The 24,315-nt window shown below is 38.4% G+C and overlaps 1 protein-coding gene across 1 annotated transcript; it reads right to left on the reverse strand.

Moving 5' to 3' along the window:
* Positions 1 to 5,855: 5,855 nt before the first annotated feature.
* FAM240B (family with sequence similarity 240 member B) lies at positions 5,856 to 23,394 on the reverse strand. The gene is made up of 2 exons (XM_068553929.1): positions 23,252 to 23,394; positions 5,856 to 5,949 (listed from the first exon to the last, which is right to left on the reverse strand). Exons 1-2 carry the CDS (start codon positions 23,392 to 23,394, stop codon positions 5,856 to 5,858), a joined length of 237 nt encoding a protein of 78 aa, XP_068410030.1.
* Between the last annotated feature and the right edge of the window lie 921 nt (positions 23,395 to 24,315).

Here is a 24,315-nt window from a genome sequence, read left to right on the forward strand (position 1 = left end):
GAGGGATGCTTGAAAGTTTAAAAGATATTAGCAGTGTTTATTGCTGGTTGGTGAACTTTGGGTGATTTTTATAAGCTTTTTACTTTCCTGAAATTTTACCACAAACTTGTCTATTTTTACAATCAAAAATTATTTATTACAAGTGCAATTATTTACTCTCTTCAAAGAAAACTATTATATTCTAAGATAATTAATCTAAGGTTCCTGGCATGGGGGAATCCTATCTTCCCCCTTTAGCATCTATGTTCTGAAGAGGCACATTGGCAAGCAGAAGCTGAGGGGGTTGCCTGGGGCTCCTCATTCCTGTCCTGTTGTGGTCCTCTGGGGAAGCCTGGCTTTGTTCTTCACCTGCATTTCAGCAGTGTTTCAGTGCTCATGGTGTTTGGGGGAGGTGGCCCAGAGTTGCAAATAATCCTTTGATTTATCTAAGGATTATTAGGTCTTTGGGTGTTGCCCATCTCGTCTGAAAGCGTAGGACAGTAAATCTTTTCTAACCAGTGTCCACCCCTCACTCTATGCCCATCCACCATGTCTCTGGTAGCAAAGCCTTCAAGTGCCATGCTGTCTCCTGGCTGGGCACATGTGTTTCTGCTTGTCTGCACCAAAAACCGTGTGAGGGCTTGGGCGCTGATCTGGATGTTGAGAGCTCTTCACAATTTTACTATTTAATTGCTTTTGTGAAAAGAGATATTTTCTGCTTTCATTTCTTCTGTCACTGATACTAAATCATTTGTCCAAAAGACAAAAGACCTTTTATAGCTACTTATTATCAATCATAAATAAAGCTGTGGTTTAAATTCAGTAAAGCCTTTTTGAGTGGCTGAGCTCATCTCTAATTTAGTGCAATTCAAGATTTTGCCATTTTCAGTTTGTTTCACACAGGGTTATTAAAGGAAATGTGCTAATTAATTTTGAAATAAAAAGTTGTAAACTTAAGGGTTTTTTTTTGAGTCACAGCATAAGGCAAATTAGTCCTGTTTTGGTCTCTATATTTAATCATTTTAGACCACATTCTTATTTGTATTTTCACTCACCTTGAATGGAGTGGAGATCACATAAGGGGTATATTTTCCAAATCAAGCTGTTTGGATAAACTTAGTTTTAACAGAGACTATCCCTGGCATCTGTAGAGTGCATTCTCCACACTGCTGCCAAGGGTGTTTCACTCAGTCACTTAAGAAATTCTTAGCAAGTTACTGCCCTGCCTAAAAGCCTCTAATGAGTCTCCATTGCCTTTGGAGACTCATCAACTCCTTAGCCAGCATTTCAAGTGCCTCCCGTTTAACCCCAAACCATCTCTCCAGTTAAAAAAAGCTCATTCCTGAGGAAGAATGCTGTTCCCTCTCCTTCAAGGCCTAATCTCACCCTCTCTGTGAGACCTCCATGCCTCTCCCAGGCTGGACCCTCCACAGCATCTCATGTGCCCTTCTTATGACCTTCCATGCTGACTCAGTTTCCACCCCTCTTCACTGAAGTATAATTGACAAATTGTATATATTTAAGATATACAACGTGATGTTTTGATACATATATACTTTGTGAAATGATTACCACAGTCAAGCTAATTAACATTTCCATCACCTCACATAGTTACCTTTATCTGTATGTGTATGTGTGCTGAGAAAACAAGTCTACTCTCTTAACAAATTTCAAATATACAGTATAGTACTGTTAAACTACAGTGGTTGCCAGGGGCTGGGGCTTGGGGGAAATGGGAAGATGGTACAAAGTTTCAGTTGTGCAGGATGACTAAGTTTTGGAGATCTAGTGTACACCCTGGTGACTAACTCGGTTTTAATTGTTTGTCTTTCTCCACTCAATCCTGTGCCCTCTGGAGAAGACATTCCCAAGTCTGGCTAAGCATCAGAGTCTCCTGGGTAGCTTGATAAAAATACAAAAATCCCTGAGCTCCATACCAGACCAACAGAATCAGAATCTCTGGGGGTGGAGTCCAGATATCCATAAATTTTAATCAGTTTTCTAGGTGATTCTGACCAGCAGGCAGGCTTGGTAACCACTGCCCCATTGCATTTTCCATGGACCCAGCCCAGTGAGAGCAAGGAATGGAATGAGGCAGAGAGCTGAAGTACATGGAGGACTCACTCTGTACCAGCTCCTCTCTAGGAGATTTTACATCTGTGCATTTAATCTCAACCACCTCAAGAAATAGATTATAGCAAGCCCAAGCCTATTACTATAGACAAGAAAACCACAGTTAAAGGGGTTAGGCCCTTGTCCAAGATTCCCACTGGTAACAAAGCCAGCTCTGCTGTCTTTTTAGGCTCATTCTTTTTACTTAACTCATGTTAATTAAATGTTAGTTAAAATAAGTTAACATCTATATTTTTTAGAATCTCTGTGCCTTGCTCCCTTACATTCAATCAACCTGCAAGACCTACCCACTCTATCTGCTCATCTTCATTCTCTGCCATGTAGACCTCGGAAACAGCCTTCTAATTTGTCTCCTACCATTTCACCTCTAATCTGTTTTCCTAACTGTAGCTGAGTAATCATTTAAACTTGCAAATCTGCCAAAGCCACCGCTCGTGGTACATTTTACCACATATAAGCTTTTCATTTTTACATATAAAAATATGCCTATTTTTACCTTTATAGCTTTGAGGTTTTCAGACTTGATAATGGGTGTTTAAGTGAGCCTTCCCTGCCCTTTAGACTTCTAATGCAAATGACAATATAGGGGTTAAGTTTTACAATGAATAAAGAGTTTGTACATATTGACGTAGGAAGGCAAACCTCAGAAGAATGGGCAATAGGTATGAGTAGGTAATTCACAGATGAGGAAATTAAACTAATAAACAAATAAATGAAAAGAAACCCCAATCACTAATGGTCAAAGAAACAAAGTGATGTCACTCAACTCCCCTTGGATTAGAAAAAATTAAAAACAGCTATGACCAGGACATGGAACCAACCTAAATGTCCATCAACAGATGAATGGATAAAGAAGATGTGGCACATATATACAATGGAACATTACTTAGCCATAAAAAGAAATGAAATTGAGTTATTTTTAGTGATGTGGATGGACCTAGAGTCTGTCATAGAGTGAAGTAAGTCAGAAAGAGAAAAACAAATACCATATGCTAACACGTATATATGGAATCTAAAAAAAAAAAAAAAAAGGTACTGATGAGCCTAGTGACAGGGCAGGAATAAAGACATAGACATAGAGAATGGACTTGAGGACATGGGGTGGGGGGAGGGGGAAGCTGGGGCGAAGTGAGAGTAGCATGGACATATATACACTACCGAATGTAAAATAGTTAGCGAGTGGGAAGCAGCAGCATAGCACAGGGAGATCAGCTCGGTGCTTTGCGATGACCTAGAGAGGAGGGATAGGGACGGTGGGAGGAAGGCTCAAGAGGGAGGGCATATGTGGATATATGTATGCATATGGTTGATTCACCTTGTTGTACAACAGAAACTAACACAGTGTTGTGAAGCAATTATACTCCAATAAGGATCTATTAAAAAAAAAACAGCTATGATATATATTGCTGGCAGCAATGTGGGAGAAGCGTATTCTTGTAAACTGCTGGTTCATAGGGAAGATTCATCAGCCTTTTTGGGAAGTGTTCTAGTAACATTTTAAAAGAATTTGCAATACTGTTTGTTCTAATTTCCCGTTCCTGGAAATCAGTTTACTTTCCAGCTCAAAACCATTAGAATAAAGGACCTGTGAACAAGAGTATTTACTGCTGCATTGTTCAAACGGCAAAAACCTGGATGTAGCATGATTGTCCATCCTTAAAAGAATTGTTGACTTTATTATGGAACATCCACATCATGGTATAATATGATCCCATTAAAAATATATATTGGAGCCAAACTGACTTCAAAGCATTTGTATCAGGAATAGTTGAGTGAGGAAAGCAAGATGCAGAAAAATGTGATATGATCTTATTTTATAAATTGTTACCACACAAAGTCCTTTAGATGTAGAGTGAGTGTGAGTGTGTGTTTGTGTGAGGGAGTGTGTGTCTGTACATGTCTATGTGAACACAGAGAAAACTACAGGAGGACTCAGACTAGGTAATTAACATGGGTAAGGGGGGTACAAGGGTTGCTGATGGTAAAGAGTGCAGAAAGAAGGGAGGGAGCAAGCCAAGACAATAAAGACAAGGGATAAAAGGTTAATAAAAACTAATAAAATCATATCAGCATATATGATATGATCATATTTATGCACTTATATAAAATTATATACATATGTATGTATAGACAAAATCTGAAAAAATTAAAAATGCAAACCTAATCTGTTCATTTCTCTACCTAAAATCTGTCAATGGCTTCCTAATCCCCTGTGGATCAATGCAGGATCTTTAGCTTGGGCTCCAGAGGCCCCTGCTCATGTCTCCACCCTCCTATAAAACAGCTGCCCTCCTCATTCTGTGTCACAGACACATGTTTCCTGGTTCTTCACCTCCCAGGACCCCCAGGCCCCCTCCACCCTGCAGCCCTCCTGCTCTTCTTTAGTTCTTCACACATGCTGTTTCTTTTCTTCCGCATGACTCTTACTCATTTTTATAAGTCTCAGCTTAAATATCAGTTTCTCAGGGGGCTTTCTCTGACTCTCAGATGTGGTTATGTATCCTGATATCTATTCCCATGGTTCTCTGTCCTTACTAAAATTCTGTTTTATTATTAGCTTCTTTTCCCAAACTTTGCTCAGATTTTCCCAGCTGTAATTTATTGCTTAGTTGTTATATCTGAATTGGATAAGAGCCTATAGCAAAGACCTGAACATTGTACCCTGGATCTCATAACTGTGGGGATGTGGAATCACCTCTCCAAACCTCCTGCCACCCTGTGGACCTCTCAGCCATAAGGATCTCTTTTAGTTTTATCGGGACAGCAGTTTATGCCACCACATAGCATCTGTGAGTGCTGTGATACCCTCCCCAGCATTGTCTGTGTCATTCTCTGGGTCCCTCTGGCCATCTGTGCTCCTTGGCTGCCTCAGGCTTCCCACTCTGCTCCTGTCCCCTGTGAGGAATCCCTGGGTAGAGGAGCAGAGGAGCCCTAGTTCCTGTGATTGACAGAATCCCTCCTGATCTGTGACCATGATCATGCTCTGGGCCTGAGAGGAGGCTGCAGTGAAAGTGACTTTAAATTCCAAAACATTCTAAAGACAGCTTGGAGCTGACACTTGCTATAGCAGCAGAGAACTAACCACGACAGGCATGAGGGAGTTAACACAGGGCACACACCAGTGAGGGCACGACAACCAAGTTTATTAAGCATTACTTTGCTTTCACTGCATGTTTCTAATTAAATGTTTATTTTTAAAAAACCCAATTTATATGAAGAGAAAATAATTTAGTTCAGTTCATTTTCAAACCATAATGTTAAAAAATTATTCTTTTCATAATAACAGCTTTCTTTCTGTAAGCAGTAGCATTTCTGTCTTCACAAAAAAGGGAGAACAGGAAAACAGATTGTATGACTTTGTTTTTCCAGAAGACCTAGGTAAGCCAGTTTCCCAACAAGGTCATTGCCCCTGGTAAGCTTGGATAAAATAAGATTTTTTAAATGAGAAGAAAATGTGGAAATAAATTACATTTCATGTTAACTCAAAGAGATTTTTATATTAGATAACCTGAGCTTCTTATCCCTTTGGAGGTCATCCTGTCCTCTGTGGCAGGGAGGATTGAGTTGGATAAAGACTCCCATTAGCACTGGGGGAGGTTTCACATGTAAATCGTCTCACAAATGGGAGAGCAAATAGAGAGTGGCCTGCTTAGTAAGTCAACATAATTTGGGTGCTAGTTTTTTCTCTTAGAAAAGTGCTCTTGGTGGCTTGTTATCTTTGAAGCGGATGAGGCAGGAAGCTCTCAGCCCACAGTGTTTGCCTGCTTTTCCTTCCCATCAGGATTGTCCAGCATACCCAGCCTTTTCTCCAGTCTCTGCTTCCATTCTTCTCTGAGCCTGAGGAGGGGAAACAATATACGTGGTTAGTGCATTTGTCTACACATCTGCTGGTCCAGAGAAGTTTTTTGTTTTTTGGTTTATTTTCCTTCTGAAGAATATTAGAATATTTCTCCTTCTGAAGAAATAAATGGCTTTTACAAATTAATGAAGAAAAAATCAATAGAGTAATGAGCAGTCTATGAATATGTAGTTTTCTCCAAAATTTATTCCTTCCTACATTGGTATGTGGATTCAGTGTAATATCAATCAAAATCCCAGCAGGACTTTTCTGTAGCTATCAACAAGCTGATTCTAAATTTTATATGGAAAGGCAAAAGAAGTCAATTAGCCAAAACAATTTTAAAGTAGAAGAAGGTTGGGAGACTCATACTACATGATTTTGAGGCTTAATATAAAGCTACCATCATCAAGACAGTGTAGCATTGGCGAAGGAAGAAATAGATCAATGGAACAGAATAGTCTGGAAATAAACATACACAAATATAGCCAATTGATTTTTGACAAGGTACAAAGGCAACTCAATGGAGGAAGGATAGTATTTTTTTTTAAATAAATGATGCTGGAACATTATATATCCATATTAAAAAGTGGACTTTGATCCACACTCCACATCTTATACAAAATTAACTAAAAATGGATCATAGACATAAATGTAAACTGTAAGACCAAGGCTTCAAGAAAAAAGCCACAAAATAATATCTTCATGACCTTGGGATAAGGAAAAAATTCTTATATACATTACAAAAAGCATGATTCATAAAAGAATAAAAAATTTGGGACTTCATCAAAATTAAAACAATTTGTTCTGTAAAAGATACTGTAAAGAGAATAAAAGACAAGCCACAAACAGGGAGAAAATATTTGCAAGTCACATATCTGATAAGGGACTTATTTCCAGAATATATATAGTTTCAAATTCAATGATAAGAAAATAACATAATGGGGAAAATATTTGAACAGACATTTTCCTAAAGAAGTTATATAGGTGGCAAATAAACACGTAAAAGATGCTCAACATAATTAGGAAAATGCAAACTAAAACCACAATGAGGTACCACTTACCTCATAGAATAACCAAAACAAACAAAAAAAAAAACAAAACCAACTCTTTCCCCCTACCTCCCCTGGCAAAACCAAAAACCAACCCCCACCCCCCAAACCAAAAAACCCTCACAACAAAACTCAAGCCAAGTGTTGGCCGGGATGCTGAGTAACTGGAACTCTTTTACATTGTTATTAAAATGCAAAACGGTGCAGTCAGTTTGTAAAACAGTTTGGCAGTTTCTTATACAGTTAACCATACACTTACCATATGACCCAGTAATTTCAATCCTATTTGCTCAAGAGAAATAGAAATTTATGTTCACACAGAAATCTATATGTGAATGTTTATAGCACTTTTATTTATAGTCACCAAAAACTGGAAACAACTTAAATGTCCTTCAATGGAGAGTGGATCACCAAATTGTGATACATCCCTACCACAGAAAAGTACTCAGCAATGAGAAGGAATGGATATACACAACTGATACACACAACAAGAAGAATAAATCCCAAGTACACTGTGCTAAATGAAAAGAGCCAGACACAAAAGACTACATACTGTATAATTCATTTATGACATTCTGGAAAAGGCAAAACTATAGGGATGAAGTACAGATCAGTGGTTGCTATGGACTGGAAATTGGGAAAGGATTTGACCACAAAGGAGAAGCATAAGGAAATTTTTCAGAATGATGGAACTATTCTATATCTTGACTGTGGTGATTACATGACTCTGAGCATTCGTCAAACTCATAGATCTGTACACAAAAAGAAAAGAAATGCATGGTGCTTATAAATCAATTAAGAAAAAGAAAGTCTATAATCAAACAGGCAGAGGCTATACAAAGGCAGTTTCTGAAGAAGAAATCCAGCTAGTTCCTATGCATATGAAAAGATCTCAACAAAACCTGTAATTAATTAAATTCAGTTTAAAACAGTGAGATGCCATTTTCACCTGTCAGATTAACAATGGTTAAGAGTTTGACAACACACAGTGTGAGTGACTGTGGGAATTGGCATTCCCATACTTAGAGTGGAAGTTTAAATTAAAACAACCTCTTTGCAAGACAAGGAGGCAATAGCTATCAAAATTTAAAACACTCATCTTTTGACATAACATCTTCATTTCTGTGAACTTATCCCATAATGCTTATCCATGTATGAAAAATGTATGTACAAGTATTCTTATTACAATATTGTTTGTAAAGCTAAAAAATGAAAAACAACCTAAATGTCCTTCAGTGTGATTGTTTAAATTAATTGTCACATCATTATTGTGGAAAACATTAAAGAAGTACTGAAAGTGCCGATATAGAAAAACTTCCAAGATAACATAAGTTAAAAAAGGAAGGTGCATATTAATACTATGTATAAAATAGATAACTAATGAGAACCTACTTTATAGCACAGGGAACTCTACTCAGTGCTCTGTGGTGACCTAAATGAGAAGGAAATCCAAAAATGAGGGGATATGTGTATATGTATAGCTGATTCACTCTGCTGTACAGTATAAAATAACAATATTGTAAAGCAACTATACTCCAATAAAAATTTTTTAAAAAATTAAAAAAGGAAGGTGCAGAATATTGAAGATTGTGTAGGTCCCATTTTGCATAAAAATACAGCACACTTATTTATTTGCTTATAAAAACTAAAGTTTTGGAGAGAGATATATGAGAAACTATTGATGTCAGTTTTCTCTGGAGAGCAGGTCTAGGAGCCTAAGTGTGAAGGACACTAGTATTAAAAAGTATACACTTGAGGAGACCTTCAAGATGGCAGAGTAGTAAGATGTGGAGATCACCTTCCTCCCCACAGATGCATCAGAAATACATCTACATGTGGAACAACTCTTACAGAACGCCTACTGAATGCTGGCAGAAGACCTCAGACTACCCAAAAGGCAAGAAACCTCCCACGTACCCGGGTAGGGCAAAAGAAAAAAGAAAAAACAGAGACAAAAGAATAGGGATGGGACCTGCACCTCTGGGAGGAAACGGTGAAGGAGGAAAAGTTTCCACACACTAGGAAGCCCCTGCACAGGTGGAGATGGGGTGTGGCAGGGGGCGGAGGAAACTTCGGAGCCACAGAGCAGAGCGCAGCAACAGGGTTGCAGAGGGCAAAGTGGAGAGATTCCCACACAGAGGATCGCTGCCAACCAGGACTCACCAGCCTGAGAGGCTTGTCTGCTCACCCGCCGGGGCAGGTGGGGGCTGGTAGCTGAGGCTCGGGCTTCGGAGGCAGACCCCGGGAAGAGGACTGGGGTTGGCTGTGTGAACACAACCTGAAGGGGGCTAGTGCACCACAGCTAGCTGAGAGGGAGTCCAGGAAAAAGTCTGGACCTGCCTAAGAGGCAAGAGATTGTTTCAGGGTGTGCAAGGAGAGGGGATTCAAAGCACCGCCTAAACGAGCTCCAGAGACAGGTGTGAGCCACGGCTATCAGCACAGACACCAGAGATGGGCATGAAACACTAAGGCTACTGCTGCAGCCACCAAGAAACCTGTGTGCAAGTACAGGTCACTATCCACATCTCCCCTCACAGGAGACTGTTCAGCCCACCACTGCCAGGGTCCCGTGATCCAGGGACAACTTCCCCAGGACAACACACGGTGCACCTCATGCTGTTGCAATGTTACGCCGGCCTCTGCTGCCACAGGCTCACCCCACATTCCGTACCCAGACCTCCCCCCTGCCTGAGTGAGCCAGAACCCACTAATCAGCTGCTCCTTTAAACCCATCCTCTCTGGGCAGGAACAGATGCCCTCAGGAGACCTACATGCACAGGTGGGGCCAAATCCAAAGCTGAACCCCAGGAGCTGTTCGAACAAAGAAGAGAAAGGGAAATCTCTCCCAGCAGCCTCAGGAGCAGCAGATTAAATCTCAACAACCAACTTGATGTACCCTGCATCTGTGGAATACCTGAATAGACAACGAATCATGCCAAAATTGAGGCGGTGGACTTTGGGAGCAACAGCAGACTTGAGGTTTGCTGTATGCGACTGACTGGTTTCTGGTTTTATGTTTACCTTAGTTTAGTATTTAGAGTTTATTATCATTGCTAGATTTGTTTACTGATTTGGTTGCTCTCTTCCTTTTTTAAAAATATATACATATATATATTTTTTCCTTTTTCTCTTTTTGTGAGTGTGTATGGGTATGCTTCTTTGTGTGATTTCGTCTGTATAGCTTTGCTTTTACCATTTCTCCTAGGGTTCTGTCTGTCTGCTTTACTGTGTTTTTTTTTAAATATAGTTTTTAACGCTTGTTATCAATGGTGGATTTGTTTTTTGGTTTGATTGCTCTCTTCTTTCTTTCTTTCTTTTTAAATCACCTAATTTTTTTAATTTTAATACTTTTTAAATTTTTTACTTTAATAATTTTTTTTCTTTTTATTTCTTTTTTCTTTCTTTCTCCCATTTCTTCTGAGCCGTGTGGCTGACAGGGTCTTAGTACTCCGGCCAGGTGTCAGGCCTGTGCCTCTGAGGTGGGAGAGCCGAGTTCAGGACATTGGTCCAGAAGAGACCTCCCAGCTCCATGTAATATCAAATGGTGAAAACTCTCCCAGAGATCCCCATCTCAACGTTAAGACCCAGCACCACTGAACAACCAGCAAGCTACAGTGCTGGACACCCTATGCCAAACAAATAGCAAGACAGGAACACAACCCCACCCATTAGCAGAGAGGCTGCCTAAAATCATAATAAGGTTACAGACACCCCAAAACACACCACTGGACGTGGTCCTGCCCACTAGAAAGACAAGATCCAGCCTCATCCACCAGAACACAGGCACCAGTCCCCCTCCACTAGGAAACCTACACAACCCACTGAACCAACCTTAGCCACTGGGCACAGACACCAAAAACAACGGGAACTACGAACCTGCAGCCTGCGAAAAGGAGACCCCAAACACAGTAAGTTAAGCAAAATGAGAAGACAGAGAAACACACAGCAGATGAAGGAGCAAGGTAAAAACCCACAAGACCAAACAAATGAAGAGGAAATAGGCAGTCTACCTGAAAAAGAATTCAGAGTAACGATAGTAAAGATGATCTAAAATCTTGCAAATAGAATGGAGAAAATACAAGAAACGTTTAATAAGGACCTAGAAGAACTAAAGGGTAAACAAACATTGATGAACAACACAATAAATGAAATTAAAACTTCTCTAGAAGGAATCAATAGCAGAATAACTGAGTCAAAAGAACGGATAAGTGACCTGGAAGATACAATAGTGGAAATAACTACTGCAGAGCAAAATAAAGAAAAAAGAATGAAAAGAATTGAGGACAGTCTCAGAGACCTCTGGGACAACATTAAACTCACCAGCATTCTAATTATAGGGATCCCAGAAGAAGAAGAGAAAAAGAGAGGGACTGAGAAAATATTTGAAGAGATTATAGTTGAAAACATCCATAATATGGGAAAGGAAATAGTCAATCAAATCCAGGAAGGGCAGAGATTCCCATACAGGATAAATCCAAGGAGAAACATGCCAGAATGCATATAAATCGAACTATCAAAAATTAAATCCAAAGAAAAAATATTAAAAGCAGCAAGGGAAAAACAACAAATAACATACAAGGAAATCCCCATAAGGTTAACAGCTGATCTTTCAGCAGAAACTCTGAAAGCCAAAAGGAAGTGGCAAGACATATTTAAAATGACAAAAGGGAAAAACTGAGAACCAAGATTACCCAGCAATGATCTCATTCTGATTCGACAGAGAAATTAAAACCTTTACAGACAAGTAAAAGCTAAGAGAATTCAGCACCACCAAACCAGCTTTAAAACAAATGCTAAAGGAACTTCTCTAGGCAGGAAACACAAGAGAAGGAAAAGACCTACAATAACAAACCCCAAAAATTAAGAAACGGTAATAGGAACATACATATTGATAATTACCTTAAATGTAAATGGATTAAATGCTCTCACCAAAAGACATAGGCTGGCTGAATGGATACAAAAACAAGACTCATATATATGCTGTCTACAAGAGAAACACTTCAGACCTAGGGACACATACAGACTGAAAGTGAGGGGATGGAAAAAGATATTCCATGCAAATGGAAATCAAAAGAAAGCTGGAGCAGAAATTCTCATATCAGGTGAAATAGACTGTAAAATAAAGACTATTATAAGAGACAAAGAAGGACACTACATAATGATCAAGGGATCAATCCAAGATGAAGAAATAACAATTGTAAATATTTGTGCACCCAACATAGGAGCACCTCAATACATAAGGCAAATGCTAAGAGCCATAAAATGGAAAATGGATAGTAACACAATCAGAGTAAGGGACTTTAACACCCCACTTTCACAATGGACAGATCATCCAAAATGAAAATAAATAAGAAAACCCAAGCTTTAAATGATGCATTAAACAAGATGGACTTAATTGATATTTATAGGACATTCCATCCAAAAACAACAGAATACACTTTCTTCTCAAGTGCTCATGGAACATTCTCCAGGATACATATCATAGGTCACAAATCAAGCCTTGGTAAATTTAAGAAAATTGAAATTGTATCAAGTATCTTTTCTGATCACAACACCCTGAGACTAGATATCAATTACAGGAAAAACATCTGTAAAATATACAAACACATGGAGGCTAAACAATACAATACTAAATAACAAGGAGATCGCTGAAGAAATAAAAGAGGAAATCAAAAAAATACCTAGAAACAAATGACAATGAAAACAGAATGACCCAAAACCTATGGGATGCAGCAAAAACAGTTTTAAGAGGGAAGTTTATAGCAATATAATCCTACCTCAAGAAACAAGAAACATCTCAAGTAAACAACCTAACCTTACATCTAATCAATTAGAGAAAGAAGAAAAAAAAAAACCCAAAATTAGCAGAAGGAAAGAAATCATAAAGATCAGATCAGAAATAAATGAAAAAGAAATGAAGGAAACAAGAGCAAAGGTCAATAAAACTAAAAGCTGAGTCTTTGAGAAGATAAAATTGATAAACCATTAGCCAGACTCATCAAGAAAAAAAGGGAGAAGACTCCAATCAATAGAATTAGAAATGAAAAGGGAGAAGTTACAACACACTCTGCAGAAATACAAAGGATCATGAGAGACTACTACAAGCAAATATATGCCAATAAAATGGACAACCTGGAAGAAATGGACAAATTCTTAGAAATGCACAACCTTCTGAGACTGAACCAGGAAGAAAGAGAAAACATAAACAGACCAATTACAAGCACTGATATTGGGACTGTGATTAAAAATCTTCCAACAAACAGAAGCCCAGAACCAGATGGCTTCACAGGCGAATTCTATCAAACATTTAGAGAAGAGCTAACACCCATCCTTCTCAAACTCTTCCAAAATATAGCAGAGGGAGGAACACTCCCAAACTCATTCTATGAAGTCACCATCACCCTGATACCAAAACCAGACAAAGATGTCACAAAGAAAGAAAACTACAGGCCAATATCACTGATGAACATAGATGCAAAAATCCTCAACAAAATAGTAGCAAACAGAATCCAACAGCACATTAAAATGATCGTACACCATGATCAAGTGGGATTTATCCCAGGGATGCAAGGATTCTTCAATATACGCAAATCAATCAATGTGATACACCATATTAACAAAGTGAAGGAGAAAAATCATATGATCATCTCAATAGATGCAGAAAAAGCTTTTGAGAAAATTAAACACCCATTTATGATAAAAACCCTCCAGAATGTAGGCATAGAGGGAACTTACCTCAACATAATAAAGGCCATATATGACAAATCTACCATCAACATCATTCTCAATGGTGAAAAACTGAAACCATTTCCTCTAAGATAAGAAAGAGGCAAGGTTGTCCACTCTCACCACTATTATTCAACATAGTTTTGGAAGTTTTAGCCACAGCAATCAGAGAAGCAAAAGAAATAAAAGGATTTCAAATCAGAAAAGAAGAAGTAAAGCTGTCACTGTTTGCAGATGACATGATACTATACATAGAGAATCCGAAAGTTGCAACCAGAAAACTACTAGAGTTAATCAATGAATTTGGTAAAGTAGCAGGATACAAAATTAATGCACAGAAATCTCTTGCATTCCTATACACTAATGATGAAAAATCTGAAAGAGAAATTAAGGAAACACTCCGATTTACCATTGCAACCAAAAGAATAAAATAACTAGGAATAAACCTACCTAAGGAGACAAAAGACCTATATGCAGAAAACTATAAGACACTGATGAAAGAAGTTAAAGATGATACAAGCAGATGGAGAGATATACCATGTTCTTGGATTGGAAGAATCAACATTGTGAAAATGACTATACTACCCAAAGCAATCTGCAGATTCAATGCAATCCCTATCAAACTACGACTGGCATTTTTCACAGAACTAGAACAAAAAATTTCACAATTTGTATGGAAACACAAAAGACCTCAAATAGCCAAAGCAATTTTGAGAAAGAAAAACGGAGCTGGAGGAATCAGGCTCCCAGACTTCAGACTATACTACAAAGTTACCGTAATCAAGACAGTATGGTACCAGCACAAAAACAGAAATATAGATCAATGGAATAGGATAGAAAGCCCTGAGATAAACCCACGCCCATATGGTCACCTCATTTTTGATACAGGAGGCAAGAATATACAATGGAGAAAAGATAGCCTCTTCAATAACTTGTGCTGGGAAAACTAGACAACTACATGTAAAAGAATGAAATTAGCACACTCCCTAACAGCATACCCAAAAATAAACTCAAAATGGATTAAAGACCTAAATGTAAGGCCAGACACTATAAAACTCTTAGAGGAAAACACAGGAAAAACACTCTATGACATAAATCACAGCAAGATCCTTTTTGACCCACCTCCTAGAGAAATGGAAATAAAAACAAAAATAAACAAATGGGACCTAATGAAACTTAATAGCTTTTGCACAGTAAAGGAAACCATAAACAAGATGAAAAGACAACCCTCAGAATGGGAGAAGATATTTGCAAATGAAGCAACTGACAAAAGATTAATCTCCAAAATTTACAAGCAGCTCTTGCAGCTCAATACCAAAAAAACAAACAACACAATCCAAAGACGGGCAGAAGACCTAAATAGACATTTCTCCAAAGAAGATATACAGATTTCCAACATTCACATGAAAGGATGCTCAACATCACTAATCATAGAGAAATTCAAAACAAAACTACAATGATGTATCACCTCACACTGGTCAGAATGGCCATCATCAAAAAATCTGAAAGCAATAAATGCTGGATAGGGTGTGGAGATAAGTGAACCCTCTTGCACTGTTAGTGGGAACATAAATTGATACAGCCACTATGGAGAACAGTATGGAGTTTCCTTAAAAAACTAAAAATAAAACTACCATACGACCCAGCAATCCCACTACTCTGCATATACCCTGAGAAAACCATAATTCAAAAGGAGTCATGTACCACAATGTTCATTGCAGCTCTATTTACAATAGCCAGGACATGGAAGCAACCTAAGTGTCCATTGACAGATGAATGAATAAAGAAGATGTGGCACATATATACTATGGAATATTACTCAGCCATAAAAAGAAACAAAACTGAGTTATTTGTAGTGAGGTAGATGGACCTAGAGTCTGTCATACAGAGTGAAGTAAGTCAGAAAGAGAATAATAAATACCGTATGCTAACACTTATATATGGAATCTAAAGAAAAAATGGTTCTGAAGGTTCTAGGGGCAGGACAGGAATAAAGATGCAGACCTAGAGAATGGCCTTAGGACACTGGGAAGGGGAAGGGTAAGCTGGGACGAAGAGAGAGTGGCATGGACTGATATATACTCCCATATGTAAAATAGATAGCTAGTGGGAAGCAGCCGCATAGCACAGGGAGATCAGCTTGGTGCTTTGCGAAGACCTAGAGAGGTGGGATAGGGAGGGTGGGAGGGAGACGCAAGAGGGAGGAGATACGGGGACATATGTTTATGTATAGCTGATTCACTTTGTTATAAAGCAGAAACTAACACCATTGTAAAGCAATTATACTCCAATAAAGATGTTTAAAAAAATGTATATGCTTGGTTAGTTTCTTAAGTTGGATAAATCATTTTATTCATTTAATAGGGCTACCATAACAAAATACCAGGCTAGTTAGCTTAAACAGCAGACAATTATTGTCTCACTGTTTTGGAGGGTGAAAGTTCAAGATCAAGATGTTAGCAGGTTTGATTTCTCCCAAGGCCTCTCTCTTTTACATGCAGATGTCCTTCTTGCTCCATCCTCATATGGCCTTTCCTCTGTGTTTGTGCATCCCTGGTGTCTCTTTGTGTATCATAACCTCTTCTTCTTATAAGGACAACAGTTACTTGGATCAGGTCCCACCCTAAAAGCTCTCACTTTAACTGTCACTTGTTTTAAAGGCCCTATCTCCAAATACAGTCACATTCTAAGGTGCTGGCAGTTAGGACTTCCACATATGAATCTGGGGGGACACAATTCATAACAATGCTAAAGCAATGCATGATTATTATGGATAAATTAGAATACACAATAATGAATAAAGAAAAATTAGATTCAACCTAATTTTTTACTCTTGTAAATAACCCTAAAATGGGTATGATAATAATTAATACTCTTTCCATATACCAGTCTACTTTCCTTGAAGAGATCCCCAGAGGTGAATAACTAGAGGGTATAAATATTTTGAAAGCTGTAGACACCTATTATCAAACTGACTCCAAGAAACTTCTTACATAAAACTCTGCTCAATTATGGTCCCAAGAAAGAATGGAAAGAATTTGGAATGTTAGCCTGTTGTTTGGTGGTGATGTTGCTTAAGCACATTAGCAACCAAGGATTGAAAGTTGAAATATTGAGAGAATAGGGACATGGGGGGATATCATCCTCATTCTACCTCAACTTTAAATAGAATGAATGACATAGAAATATAGTTTGCCGGTTTGAAAGGGAAGATAAAACATGTAACGGCTGCTCTCCCATTAGTGGACATAGGTCCATGCACATTTTTCTTTATATGACCTTGTATTGAGATCCACTTATTAGTAATTTTAATAATTATTTTCCTTCATTATGGGTATTAAGTAATTATCTTGTTATTTTATTTGCAATCAACCTCTCCAACCTGGGAAATAGACAAGCTCACAAGCTCCCGTTAAGCATCTCTGAAAGGCTCTGTAAATAAATCTGCCTCCAAATGTACATGGCTTTTGTCACCTGGGGTGTTTTAAAGCTCAGTAATAAAGGTTGCTGCCTGTATGTTTCATTGAACTGTAGGGACATAATATAATGAGAATTCATCATTAATTAAAGGGGCTTTAACTTTTCCTTGGTGTGGTGGGCATGAAAATGTGTTACTCAGAGATCCTGCTGGCCAGTTGCCTGTTTTTGTAAATGAAGTTTTATCAGAACACAGCCCTGCCCATTTGTGACATATTTTCTGTGACTGCTTTCATACAACGGCAGGATTGAGTAGTTGCAACATAGAGCACATGACCCACAAAGCCCAAAATATTTACTACTTTGTCCTTTATAGGAAATATTTGCTGACCCCTCATCTAGATTTAAGAAAGTGAAGGAGAAAATCTTAATAATGCAAATTAAACTTAGAAGTGTGCCCTGTCTTCTGTAACTATTATGTTGTGAATGGCAAAAAAAGAATGTGGAAAAACTCTTCCAGCACTAGAAAACTATCATCCTTAACAATCTGACTTTGCTGAATTGTATAGTAATTAAGCATTTATTCGTTGTCTGGTTTTGTCCCATCATAGCTGAATTGCAACCATAGGTTGGCTATAGAGACAAAAGGTTGGCAAAAACCAATAGAAGGATGCTGTGAGAATCAGTTGGATATATGAAATGTGTAATAAAGAGCATTGCATGTTTTCTTATTATTTGTAAAGTATATGTCACACATCTTTATACAAGTAAAATTTATAATAAACTTATGTACATATATATGTGTATACATTTTTTCCACAGAGAGCCAGTCGTTAAATGTTTACCAACACACCATAACTTGCTTCCCATTTTTCTCTCACAGGTGCTTCCTGCAATAAATCTCACACCCATCTAATTTCATCTTGCCCTCTGCTTCTTGGAGGAACCAAATCAACACATTTGGAATGATGAATTTATTCTAGGGACAGAATTTAGGAATCTGGGGTTTATGACACATTTATTCACTTTTTGTATTAGCTATATCACCATTTATTGCCAGATGGATCATAGATGCCACTATCTACCTAGTTCCCATTAAATCCTATTTTATGAGTATTTAGACTGTTTCCTGCCCCTTTCTGGTCAATATCTTTCATCACCATGTTGCTTCTCTTTATCTTTGTGCTCTCAGTAAGCTGGTGAATATAAGTGTATATATGGTTCTTTTCTTTTGTAGTAAGGAAGGTCAATATGAGAAAGATAATGCTTAAAAATTGGTATGCAGAGTCAGATACAGTAGAGGAACAATAAAGCTGACATTAAATTTGAAGAGAACATTTTTTTCCTTAAGCCTAGAAATATTGACCTCACTTTTCAAATGGAGACCAAATGATATTTACTATTTATTGTTCTAGATTCATCTGATTTGTGGAGGAGTTGTAATTAATATCTAGGAACACAGATTCTGCTTGATAAGTATGGGATGTGACTAGAAAGGAGGACTTTTTTAAAGAACCATAAGCCAGAATCACAATGTCCTTACTAAGAACCACAGAAGATCAATTGGGCACATAATTAGTTGTTTTTTTTTTTTCTATCATGTGCTTGCTAGGCCCTAAAGATATGTGTCAGTTTGGGTCCTCCAAGAAGCAGATTCGAAGGAATCAACCATGAAAAATAAATCAGGGGTTGGGGGGAAGAAACAGAAATGGTAAGGGATAGCCTTCAGATTAGCATGCTGGTCTAACACCTGTGAAAGGAGAGTGAGAAGGAAGGAATGATTGGGTAGGAAAAGGCCCGAACCACAGCATAGTTCTGAGAAAGCTTAGCTGAGCTGATGAGGAGTCCCTGGGTAAAAGTTTCCCAGTAGAGGAGTTCTGTCACACAGGAATTTCCCAGGACTAGCTACCCCTGCCATGCTCAGTCATTGGCCAGAGCAGTCAGTGGTAAATGTGGCCTCAGCTCAAATAAAATGGCAGATCCAGAAAGGCAGCACCTAGGGCTCTTAGTCAACTTTCTCCCCATTGCAAGTTTAGAGCACCTCTGTGGCTACCCCAATATGTAAAGAAGAGCAGTAAAATAATAATCCTTGTCATCAAGGAATTTGTAATCTACTGAGTCCTTGATCTCCCAATTCAGATTTCACACTATAATCATAATCTCTGTGCTTTTGTTTTAATATGAAAGGTCAGATGATGCTTTTGCTGCTCCTATTCCTGTGTAATAAGGAACATGCCTTTACAGTGGTTTTTCCATAGTGGGGAAAGATGGGCCTGATCCTGGTTCCCTTTGACCTTCAGCTCACCAGCTGGATCTGGTCACAGGGCAGCTCAGCATACTGCTCTGAACAACTCAGTTTACCAGCCATATACCTCACCCCTTCAGTTTGAATGAGAAAAACTAACTAAAATTTTTCTCACTGGTTATTTTTCGTAGACAAAATCTTATAAAAAGTTTGAAATGATGATTTCATCTGGCTTGGAGATTATGAGTTGGATATTTTGTTACCTGCTTCTGAAAGCATCCTGATTGACATAACTGATAAGTAGGAATCAAAGCAGAAGGAGGTGAGTGGTCTTGGGGTGAGGTCTGATAAACCCCTCTCCTCACTTAGACACTCTGAGCTCTGCTAAATTCTGAAGAGGTATTTTGAAGATCATACTTCTTGCATTAAAACATTATTATTTTCATATAAGCATTGTACATTTACTCAGTTATAGTCACAGCCTGGTTATTTAGGCTTAGGTGTTCATATAATTTATCATCTAAATTGAGATACTTTGGAAATAAAAGGGAGCACAATTCATAATTATAACAAATTGATATACGTACACCTGGACTGTCCCAACACACCAGGAGATTTGTTCGTTGTACCTACAGTACACTTGACTTCTCTCAAATTGCCTCAATCAGTTATTTGCACACAGATTTCAACTTCTCCAGGGGACTGACGCCTGCTGTGTTGCTTCTTTCTAGCCAGACTCAGAGAGAGTAAGAGGGTTTCTAGTTCTGAGGCCACCCACTTTGCCTTGTGATCTTACCTCCAGGGTTTCTTCCACACACATGTGTTCCTAGGGTAAATGGATTCTCTGCAGCTCTGGTTGCATTCCTCTCAGTCAGTGAACCCGTAGGCATGTGCTAATGAGCATGTCCATGGTGAAACACCTGTTTCCACTCTACTCAGCTTTGGCACAAGGCCTTGCAGGTTAGCCCAGCTGAGGAACATAAGGCATTATTGGCTCTGTTCTACTGTCAGCAAAGGCATTGGTGGAAAATTTTGAGGTTTTTTTTTTTGAGGTTTTTGTCTTCTACTGTTCATTTAGAACATTTCTTGATTGCACAGTGGCTTGAAATCGCCACTTTTATAAATGGAGGGTAAAATAACAAAAGGTGTCAGTGTTATGTGTGTGTCTCAGGTTATTCACTTACATATAAGCATTTTGGAAAGCTATAGCCTTAGGTGAAATAGGGACCCGAGGTTTTATGCCATTCATTGGTCTGGTCAAGTGTATCCTGGAAGATAATTATTCTAGGACAATATTTCAAACTGTTTGCTTACATAAGCAATATTTAAGAAAATATTCTGACAGGCTGGTTTTGGTTTAAAAATATTTATATTCTTTCTGTGCAACTTGGTTCATCTGGGATATATGTGGCTGTATTTTTTGTTTTGTTTTTGTTTTTTAACAAAAATAATAACAAAACCACTATGTTGTCATTCATTGTTTACCAAATTAAGAAGGCTTTTTGAGTTTTATATTCATAGTTGATAGGGGGCAACAGCTCTGGTAAATGAGACTCAAGAACAGAGGAGGAGACCATAGAAGGTGCCTCTCCTCCCCCAGCCTCTGCTGATTTTCCTCTTCTCTGAGCAAGGCAGCAGCTCTGTCTCCATCTTCAAACATTTATTTGGGGGAGACAATGCTAAAACGTTTCATGATGAGCACATTTTGAAGATTTATTCTCTTGGCTATAGAAGGAAGAGAAAACTGCTCCAAACTCTGAAGGGAGTCTTTTTAGGGGGCACATTAGAGCCTGGATAATTAATTCATTTGTTCTATGGACCATTTGCAAATGGCTACTTTTTTCCTAATTATAATATGGTACAGTGTCATTTTAGAAACTTTGGAAAAAATAGAAGAACACGTGCACACAAAATTTGCCATTCCACCAGTCAAAAATAACCCTCTTAATATTTTTGAGTATTTTCTTCTAGTCTTTCCCTATACATATGGATAAACTGCATCTATATATTAAAAAAATCAGATCATATTGCAAATTTTGCTCTTATTCCCACACCCCAGGGCTTCTGGAAAGGAAGATGCAGTACAGGGCTCATGTGGGGGTCTGGCTCCCAGTGGGCTTGTGCACCAGGACTAGGGGAGGAAGATGGCAGGGACCATACAACTGACTCTTCTTGCTCCCCTGGACTCTTCAGGACTGTATGCTCTAACATGTAACTCTTTTAGCATTTAGAAAAACCTGGGTTTTCTTGCTGGACAACCAGGAATGTAACTGGAATAATGGTAGAGCTCTTCTCTGGATATAGAGAGAGGCTATTTCCCCTCAGGAGCTGAAGAAAAGTTTTTAGAAGTTAATGTTGGTGCAACATATGTGAATTACACATGTTTGTAGCTCAGCATACTCAGAAACATGGAAGCACATGCCTTGCTGTCAAGCAGAACACACAGGTGCGATTCCACTTGTAAGTGGGCATCTCAGCAAATAGACAGCCTTGTTGGCTGTTCCCATTTTAGGGACAGAGAACCCAGAGAGTCCCTGAAAAGTTGAGCTGATCCGTCTGCTCCAGGGCACTACATGTGTGAGGGCAGGTGCTTGCCCTTTTAGTCAGAGCGATGTTGACACTTGTGACACGTCTTCTCATATAAATAAATGTTCCCCTCTCAGCAGACTTCTTTGACTAGAACAAGTTCAACTGCCAGTAAGAGGAAGATCACATTATTCTTCCCCCAAGAATCTTAATATGTATCATATCAGATGTGGTATCTTTCACACTTATACACATCTGTTGACCTGACTCTGAAATTTAGTGTATCCTCGTGTGCTGAGGATTGCAACAGAGGCAGGGTGAGGAAGAGATTTTTTCAGTTCATTAAGATATAAATAACAGAAACTAATTTTTGTTTACACCAAGAAAAGCTTGTTCATATCTATAAGTCATTGATTCTCAATCAGGGGCAACTTTGCCCTCCAGGGGACATTTGGCAATGTCAGGAGATATTTTTGGTTGTCACAATGTGGCAGGGGAGTCCTACCAGCATCTAATGTTTTGAGGGATGCTGCTAAACATCTTACAAAGCATAGGACAGCTGCCTCAGTAACAAAGAATTATAAGACCCTAAATGTCAGTAGTGCTGAGGTTGGGAAACTCTGATATAGATGGTAGCAAGACTAAATGAGTAGATGAATTAATCATGTCTTTAATTTTCTATATTTTATGATATTTTGACATCTTAGAAAGCTTTCTGGCTGCCCTTGACAGGGCTAGCCCTTTCTTCTGCATGTCAACCAATCCTGAGTCTGTGGCCCTAACCACCTCCTTATCTAACTCTCATAGATAAAGCCATATTTCCCCTGCCCTATATCATCCCAGGACCAGGCCAGGCACCAGACAACTAGAGACAATCCCTAAATCCCACAACTCTCAGGAATTATTCAAACTAGCCAATCCTAAACTGTTTACTCTGCCTTTTCTTTCCTTTTCCTTGGAAACCCTGATAAAGGCTCTGGCTTAGACTTTCCCTCTGCTTTCATCTTCTGCCACCTGGCCAAAACCTGGTGCTTATCCTGTGGGCCTGCATGGTATGCAGTGACACTCTCTCTGAAAGCTGTGTGTATAATAAATGTCTTCCTTCTAAACCTCATTCTCCTTTTGTCTTGTGGCTACACCGACTTGACCATACCACCTCCAATATTTGCATTATTAGAACAGTGGGTAATGAAAACAATTCAGTTTCCCCATCTTCACATCTGGTATATTTCTGAGGAAATCTACCTTAAAAAATAGTGAATCCACATACTTTCCACATACTTGAATACTTGAATCCACATACTTTCCACATACTTGAATCCACAATCCACATACTTTCTCAGGGCACTCCTTCCCTGACGATCTTCCTCCAGTTCCCGGTAACCAGTCTGTTTGCTAATTTCTTTCTCCCAGAAGCTTTTGAGCTCATGACAAGTTTCACAACAGAAGACTTCTCGGCGTATGTATTGATTGTTCATCCTCTGAAAATAAAAGAAAAAACAAATCCAAGTACTTCAAATAAAGCCACTCTAATTTTGGAGTGATGAAAGATGAGTTTGAATCCATACACTGCCAATTACACTTCTTGTGCCTGTAGATAAATCACATAGTCACTATGATTTTGTTTGTCAACTGCAAATGGGGATAATAATGGTTAATGCCAGAATATACTGTGAAACATTCTGAAATGAACAAAAATACAAAGGACGTCTGATAACCCTTCCAGATTATCTGATTCTACAAGGGCCTGTCCCTTTCATGACTTTGAGCTATTTTACAACTCTGTAAATTATAGAAAAAGTATAGTAATGCAAATGATTTTTGAACATATTCAAATATATTTTGTCCAGTGGAATGCGATTGATATCCCTGTGAATATCAACCAATTTTCATCTACTTATAAATTCATTTTAACATTCTTGATTGTCTATATATGTGTTTTTTTAATTCTCCTTGAATCAGTTGTAGTATCTTACTAGTTTTCTCATTAATTATTGTAAGTTAAGTAAAATATTTGTTACAAGTTCATTTTATATTTGTATAAGAGTCATGGTTTTAACTTTAAAAATTATCCTTTAACAATTACTTCACAGCTTTGTGTGTGTGTGTGTGTAGAACAAGATGGTGTATGCAAAGCTCTAAACACAATGCAAGGCAAAAAACAGGCACCCAGAAAATGTTATGTTCTTTCCATCCTTCCTCACATAATAACATCTACCATTTATTGAGCATATAATGTGCAATAGGCTTTTCTTACACACTGTCCCATTTGATCCTCACTACAACTCTGTGAGATGGGTGGTTCTGAACTCATGGTTCAGGTGAGGAAACTGAGAGGCAGAATTTGCATATAGCCTCATAACTGAACATGAAAGAGCAGAAATTTGGATCTAGGTCTG

Source organism: Eschrichtius robustus, chromosome 10 (genome assembly GCF_028021215.1).
Source record: "Eschrichtius robustus isolate mEscRob2 chromosome 10, mEscRob2.pri, whole genome shotgun sequence".
Lineage (NCBI taxonomy): Eukaryota > Metazoa > Chordata > Mammalia > Artiodactyla > Eschrichtiidae > Eschrichtius > Eschrichtius robustus.

Bases quoted from the DNA above. Each gene is read 5' to 3' on its own strand.
- FAM240B (XM_068553929.1), bottom strand. From the start codon at position 23,394: ATGAACAATCAATACATACGCCGAGAAGTCTTCTGTTGTGAAACTTGT. The intron at 5,950-23,251 runs GTATGTGGATTG...TCCCCTCCTCAG, and splicing joins GGAAGGAGTGCCCTGAGAAA to GCTCAGAGAAGAATGGAAGC.